This window comes from Ctenocephalides felis, unplaced genomic scaffold (assembly GCF_003426905.1).
Source record: "Ctenocephalides felis isolate EL2017-DRISC unplaced genomic scaffold, ASM342690v1 CF-g0.4_SCAFFOLD_03571, whole genome shotgun sequence".
NCBI lineage: Eukaryota > Metazoa > Arthropoda > Insecta > Siphonaptera > Pulicidae > Ctenocephalides > Ctenocephalides felis.
In genome coordinates this window covers 71394560-71401911 of record NW_020539725.1, presented here as the reverse complement: position 1 = coordinate 71401911, position 7352 = coordinate 71394560, and the positions used below count along the sequence as shown (strand labels likewise).

At 29.1% G+C, this 7352-nt stretch overlaps 2 protein-coding genes across 2 annotated transcripts; both read right to left on the bottom strand.

The window, feature by feature from the left end:
* Positions 1-166: 166 nt before the first annotated feature.
* Positions 167-2710, bottom strand: LOC113386712 (putative odorant receptor 92a). The gene is made up of 8 exons (XM_026624472.1): positions 2521-2710; positions 2336-2463; positions 1905-1941; positions 1681-1846; positions 1509-1611; positions 1350-1436; positions 284-439; positions 167-226 (listed from the first exon to the last, which is right to left on the bottom strand). The coding sequence occupies exons 1-8, from the start codon at positions 2708-2710 to the stop codon at positions 167-169; spliced, it is 927 nt and encodes a 308-aa protein (XP_026480257.1).
* A 1673-nt stretch (positions 2711-4383) lies between these two features.
* LOC113386711 (odorant receptor 4-like) lies at positions 4384-7352 on the bottom strand. The gene is made up of 7 exons (XM_026624470.1): positions 7292-7352; positions 6974-7204; positions 6674-6839; positions 6499-6583; positions 6321-6425; positions 4505-4660; positions 4384-4443 (listed from the first exon to the last, which is right to left on the bottom strand). Exons 1-7 carry the CDS (start codon positions 7350-7352, stop codon positions 4384-4386), a joined length of 864 nt encoding a protein of 287 aa, XP_026480255.1.

Here is a 7352-nt window from a genome sequence, read left to right as displayed (position 1 = left end):
TACTATAATATTAGTGCTTAATTAACTCTTGAAATCTACGAACAGCAATAATAGATTATTAGTATATTATTTTGACAAAAATATATTATCACGCTCGCGGACAGTAAAACACAAAAATTGACGCTAACCCGCTAATTTGAAATAAAATATTTTATGAGAGCATTTTCTAATCTTTGCTGAAAACCGTTCGCAGAAGAGTAAAATAAGAAAAGGATGCTTTCAGAACCTGGAAATAATATTAATTTGAATTGATAATTAATAATTAAATATATTGGAAACTTACTGATGCAAAACTCTCGAATGATACTGTAGAAAATTTCATCGCCGTGTAAGTTTGCTGACGTTGTGCTCTTAGTATAATAAATTGTAATGATTTTTTATATTTCATACTAGCATCAGTCCATGGTGAATCATATGCAGCCCATGCAATTTCGCCACTCTAATTTAATATTAATTATTAATATTATCTTATATATAAAAAGAGCTCGACTAAATGTTTGGTAAAACGTTAAAATGGCTGTATAGATTTGGCCAGTCTTAGTCTTGAAAACTTGGTGCTAATCGTAAGCGTAATTTAAATAAAACAATGAACGGCAGCTCATACGTCAAATGTCAAATGTTTTTGACACATGATGTTCAATGACTGATTATTATAATATTAACTAATATTATATAATAATAATAATAATAATAATATATGCCCTATTGTAAATATTTCGCTAACAGGAACCCAACAAGATTGTAATAAATTTAGTACTCATTTATAAAAATTAAATCAAATATCCGATAATTTGATTTTTCTTTTTTTTTACTTTTTCCTCTATATCTTCGAAACCGCTAGACCTGCCTTACCAATAATTTCATCAATTCTTCATTTGTCAATGCAAGTAATTTGTTTTGAATCATTCAAATCGTGTACTCCGTTTTCTCAAAAACGGAATTATCGGCTGATCGTCTTGAAATTGATCATCGAATGGCTTTTAAAGTTTTGAAATTGATTCAACCGTTTTTGAGGAAACGTCCATGAAAGATCAAATATTGGCTCACATACAAACACACACATACATTTTCTAATTTTGAGCTCAAACTAATCAAAATGACTTGAGAGGTCGAAAAACCATAATATTAACAAGCCGGATTTCCTGGGCTAATCATAAACTTTTGGGAAGTTATACAATCAGCCTGTTCATATTTTAATTTTTTACTTGCATAAATATAACGACTCAGATAAAATTATATATACTACATAAAACGTTATAGAAATTATCGTGAACAACTGGTTCAATAATAAAACTATTTTTCTACAAAATTAAATTCTTTTTAAATAAATAATGTTGATAAGAGCTTACCGTATCGATTAGTTGATTTCCATATGAGCAAAGAGTGTAAATCTGCAGTAGCGATGTTGTTAAAAATATTATGTATGTTATTAACTCGTCAATTGTGACGCCAGCCTAAATAAAATGATAATCACATTAGCATTTATAAAATAATAATAAAAATGTTATAATAACAATCAAACTTTCCGTAATTTGGAATCCTGAAAGACAAATCATAAGCGAACTTCCAATAAAGTTTACTAATATAGAAGGGCTAAAAATATTCTCAATTTGAATAGAAAACCTGAAAATCAAATTTTCTAGAATTAAATTTTACACATAATTAGAGTATACGTATTACTCGATTAATTTTTGATGTTCTTCTATACAAGGGCGAAGATCTTCTAGATCCAACAATCTATGCTCACTTTTGGAAGTCAATGTTCGCATTTTTTGTGCTAGTAGACGGAAATGCATGCAAACATGTGCAGTATATAGGGAAAATGGACAATCAGCAGCTAAAATGCCTAAAAAGTAATATTTAAATTTATACTCCCGCCACAATATTATTTAATCTGGAGATACCATCACTAACCGCCAATTGCAACGATGCTAGCCCAAACTTGAAATGCATATATAAAAATGTACAAAGGCATAACATAAACGTCTATTGGATACCAAATTAGATACGGCAGAGAAAGTGTTATTTCTTGGCCTTTAAAGTATTGTGCAGACATCATAATCAAAGGAATCGAATTGAAACACAGCATGAAAATCATGTTTGGTATAACAAATTGGAGCATATTTTTATGTGACTTTTTCATACCTGAAATAAGGATATAAGTTAAAAAAAATTGTCAAATTTCTAAATATTATAGCTTATATCCAAAAATGAAATCTTTTTTATTTAAAATTATTTTACTGACTTTCAACAACTATATCATTTATCATCCGTTAGGAAACATATTTCTCAATTCAGTGTGCATTCGAGATAATGTTTTAGAATTAAATGATACTGTCAACATCTTTATTAAACTCAAAAAGCAGAATCCAATGCATGGTGCAACGGCTGTAACATCCAAAAATCCTTTATAATTGATCAAAGACTGGCGAAAATATGCCGCTTCACCTAAAATCAAACAAAAAATATAATGTTATATCACAATTGATGTATTAAAAAAAAATTATGTCGAATACTAACCAAGTGCTGTTAAAAACAATAACAGATATGATAAGAAAAATAAGGTTCCTTGAGATATTTTCCACCAACTTCTACTTCTATTTTTCTCTAATTCTGGTGTGAATGCTTCCAAAGATAAGCCAATACATTTCATTAAAAATTGTGTTAATTTTGCACTTGTATCGAAAGTAATATTATTTTTAGGATTCATTTAAAAAAAAATTTCTTTAGATTTATCAGTTGATACCTTTCTCAAGACCTAGTACAACAATTTTATGATTGTCCTGTACTTATATTTGCTATGAAATGGCATCATAAATGACCTTCATAAATATATTAATTACCTAAAGTTTAAATTGTTTGAAATCTGACTCATTCTATTCATTTTCTCACGAGTCTAATGTCTTATTAAAAGATACAATTTTTTAAACTAGGCAAATTGCTGGAACTTTCCGCACCGTAATGAAATGTTCAAGGAATATCAAATATTTTCAAATAAATTATTATAAATATTGTAACATCGTCTAATATTTATACGAATTATATAAACTCAATGGCAAAGTTGAAATTATTTATTTAAAGTATATTTGAACTTTAGTCAGAATTAAAAATAAAATCTAACCCATTTTCGATATACAAAAAAAATTTTTTTGAAAAAAGAAATTGAAACAATTTTTTTCCCCAAAAGCAATTATTTTGTTAAAACAACCAGAAAGTTTTTTGAATCATTCAAATGGGACGCTTAAATCTCTCAAAAACTGTCATTTTTTGCACATTTAGTTTTGTATCCTCAAAATGGCTAGACCTGCCTCTGCCAAAAACTAATCACCTCTTCTCCTAATCATTACAAATTGAATGTTTTTTTAGATCATTCAAATCGGTTACTCCGTTCTATCAAAAACTCGATTTGTATTTCATGCACTCTTTGCTCCGTATCTCCGTAACGGCTGGACCAACCTTTGCCAAAAACTAATGAGCACATCACCCTATAGGAATGGAAGGTTTTTGAACCATTCAAATCGGTTGATCCGTGCGCTCCAAAACGTGGAGGAAAAAATGCAGACATACATAACACACGAACACATCAATTTTTTCTGAGGTATGCCAAAATGTTCAGAAACCTTCAAAACGTGAAGATATGCAAAAATTTTCATTTTCGATTTTCGGCCCATTACTATAACTACCCTACGGGAAGTTAATTATTTAGTGTTTTCTTTTGTTGTGACTTATAAAATTAACTTTAATTGAAAAAAGAAAGTAATTATAACTTTTAATAAGTTCGAATTACTTGAAAAGTAACGTTTGTATAAGTCATAAAATATTTATAAACTTTTTAAGTTATATCGAAATCCTTGTTACGTTTTTTTAATACTATATAATTGAAGTAATTAAAAAAATATTTATGAAATTTTCAAATATATAAAATCAATAAGTTTGCGATAATAGTAAGGTGACCATACGCCAGGATTGCCCGGGATAGTCCCGATTTTCTGCCGGCTTTTTCTAAAAGCAATATTTGTCCGAGATTGTCTCAAATTTTTCAAAATGTTTCGATTGCCAATATATTTTTAAATATATTTCAACCGAAAAATTTGAATCCCAAAAATGTACATATAATTTTGAGTTAGTTAAGATGCTAATAGGAAATTATGATTTCTAAATAAGATGCCAAAAATATAGTATTAAATGGTTTATTATTATTGCTTACTATAATAGTATAATAGTAGTACATAATTAACTCGTAAAATCTACGAACAGCAATAATAGAATATTAGTATATTATTTTGACTACAATATATTAACACTTTCACGGACAGTAAAAAAGTTTCAGCAAGGTACAAAAATTAGCGCAAACCCGCTAATAAAATAAAATATTTCCATTTTCTAATCTTTGCTGAAAACCGTTCGCAGAAGAGTAAAATAAGAAAAGGAAGCTTTCAGAACCTGGAAATAATATAAATGTTGAATTGTTAATAATTAATAAATAAATATATTGGGAACTTACTGCTCCAAAACTCTCAAATGATACAGTAGAAAATTTCATCGCCGTGTAAGTCTGCTGACGTTGTGCTCTTAATATCATGAATTGCAAAGATTTTTTATACTCCATACTAGCATCAGTCCATGGTGAATCATATGCAGCCCAAGCAATTTCGCTACTCTAATTTAATATTATTTATTAACTAGCTGTAAGTGGAATTCTGTCTTAAGGCAATTAAGGCATCGTGCCTTAAGGCAAATTGCTGGAACTTCCCGTACCAAAAATTATTATTATTTTAAAAACAATTAACATTTTTGAAAAAAAATTACTTTGAAAGAATAAGATTTTTGAGAAACTATAAATTGGACAAAAAATAATTTTTTTTTGAAAAAAAAATTTTTTTTAAAAAAACATTTTTTTTAATTTTTTTTTTTTTTTTGAAACAAAAATTTTTTTTCTTTATTTTGACATATTGTAGAAGATCTGAACTTTTTTTCAAAGCAATCGTACTGCTTTAACTGCATAGGGACAAAATATAAAGCGCGTAAGCGCCGCGTCGCTGTCTAACGCATAAGCATTGGTACGGAACCCATAGAAATGTTAACAAATGTATACTTATTGTTAAAATCTCTATAAAATATCTGATAATTTGATGTGCATATGTCTAATGATCATTTTTGACCGCCAAATGGCTCATTTTTTTACTTTTTCCTCCATATCTCCGAAACCGCTAGACCTACCTTCATGAAAATTTTATCGATTCTTCATCTTGTCAATACAAGTGAAATGTCTTCTGAATTATTCAAATCGGACGCTCCGTTCTCTTAAAAACTGAGTTACCGTTTTCGGCACTTTTTGCCCCGTATCTTCGGAACGGCTAGACCTGCCTTCGCCAAAAACTAATCAGCACGTCTCCTTATCAATACGAATCGAATGTTTTTTGAATTATTCAAATCGGTTGATCCGTGTTACCGAAATCGTCGACGAAAATTTGTATCCGCACATACATACACACACGCACATACATACATACACACACACACACACACACACACACATACATCCATTTTTTCTAAGGTATGCCAAAATGTTCAGAAACCTTTGAAACGTAAAGATATATAAAAATTTTCATTTTCGATTTTTTTGCGATTACTATAACTTGCCCTACGGGAAGTTAATGATTAAACATATGCGCTTGTTTGTCATAAAAACGTATCCCATTATAACTAAATTTAACGGATTTTTATAATAAAATCAGTTCTTATAGGCCTCTAATATATTATAATAATAGTTAACTTCATAGCTCAAACAATATCACCATGTTAAACTTCATTCAAGAAACGATACGGCCGACCTTTGCCAAAAGCTGATCAATGATTAATTTCTTTCAAACGTTATTTATTCGGTTCAGAATTTGTTGCAAAAACGTAATTATTAAACTATTTCTGAAGCAATGACTCGGCTGATCGTCTTGTAAAACGAACGCGAGTTTTTATCGAGTTTCATCGAATGGCTTTTAAATTTTTGAAATTGATTCAACCGTTTTTGAGAAAACGTCTATGAAAGATTAAAAATCGGCTCACATACATACATTTTCCAATTTTGGGTTCAAACAAATCAGAATGACCGAAAGGCAAAGAAAACACTATTAACTGGACGGCTTTTTGGAAAAAAACAAACTTCTCATATTAAAATCTTTATATTAAAATGTTTCTACATAAAATATGATATAACGATTAGAATACATTAATTACCGAGATCGAATGGTTCAATTATAAAACTATTTTTCTACAAAATTAAATTCTTTTTAAATAAATAAATAATGTTGATAAGAGCTTACCGTATCGATTAGTTGATTTCCATATGAGCAAAGCGTGTAAATCTGCAGAAGCGATGTTGTTAAAAATATTATGTATGATATTAACTCGTCAATTGTGACGCCAGCCTAAATAAAGTGATAATCACAATAGCATTTAAAAAATAATTATAAAAAATGTTATAATAAAAATGAGACTTACCGTAATTTGGAATCCTGAAAGACAAATCATAATCGAACTTCCAATAAAATTTACCAATATAGAAGGACTAAAAATATTTTCAATTTGAATAGAAAACCTGAAATTTAAATTTCTAGGATTAAATTTTACTCATAATATACTAAATAAATAGAGATAAAATAAATATACGTATTACTCGATTAATTTTTGATGTTCTTCTATACAAGGGCGAAGTTCTTGTAGATCCAACAATCTATGCTCACTTTTGGAAGTCAATGTTCGCATTTTTTGTGCTAGTAGACGGAAATGCATGCAAACATGTGCAGTATATAGGGAAAATGGACAATCAGCAGCTAAAATGCCTAAAAAGTAATATTTAATTTTATACTTTTGCTTCAAAAACGCAACGGGCAGATACCTTGCGCGATAACGTAACTGTTACGATTTTGTTACGCTGAAAAAATTTAACAAAATTTCCAAAATCATGATCACTTACCGCCAATTGCAACGATGCTAGCCCAAACTTGAAATGCATATATAAAAATATACAAAGGCATAACATAAACGTCTATTGGATACCAAATAAGGTACGGCAAAGAAAGTGTTATTTCTTGGCCTTTAAAGTATTGTGCAGACATCATAATCAAGGGAATCGAATTGAAGCACAGCATAAAAATTACATTTGGTATAACAAATTGGAGCATATTTTTATGTGACTTTTTCATACCTGAAATAAGGATATAAAATACGATCAAAATTTGTATTTGTTTTGCAAAAAATAAAAGCTTTTTTTATTTATAATTATTTCTCTCACTTTCAACCACTATATCATCTTCACTGTCTTTAGGATACATATTTCTCAATTCAGTGTACAT

Excerpts from the sequence above, each read along its gene's own strand:
- LOC113386711 (XM_026624470.1), bottom strand. The coding sequence starts at position 7,352 with ATGTACACTGAATTGAGAAATATGTATCCTAAAGACAGTGAAGATGAT. Across the intron at positions 6,840-6,973 it reads TAGCATCGTTGCAATTGGCG|GCATTTTAGCTGCTGATTGT; the intron begins GTAAGTGATCAT and ends ATTACTTTTTAG. Across the intron at positions 6,426-6,498 it reads TTTCAGGATTCCAAATTACG|GCTGGCGTCACAATTGACGA; the intron begins GTAAGTCTCATT and ends CACTTTATTTAG.
- LOC113386712 (XM_026624472.1), bottom strand. The coding sequence starts at position 2,710 with ATGAATCCTAAAAATAATATTACTTTCGATACAAGTGCAAAATTAACA. Across the intron at positions 1,847-1,904 it reads GCAATTGGCGGTTAGTGATG|GCATTTTAGCTGCTGATTGT; the intron begins GTATCTCCAGAT and ends ATTACTTTTTAG. Across the intron at positions 440-1,349 it reads GAAATCAACTAATCGATACG|AGTGGCGAAATTGCATGGGC; the intron begins GTAAGCTCTTAT and ends ATATTAAATTAG.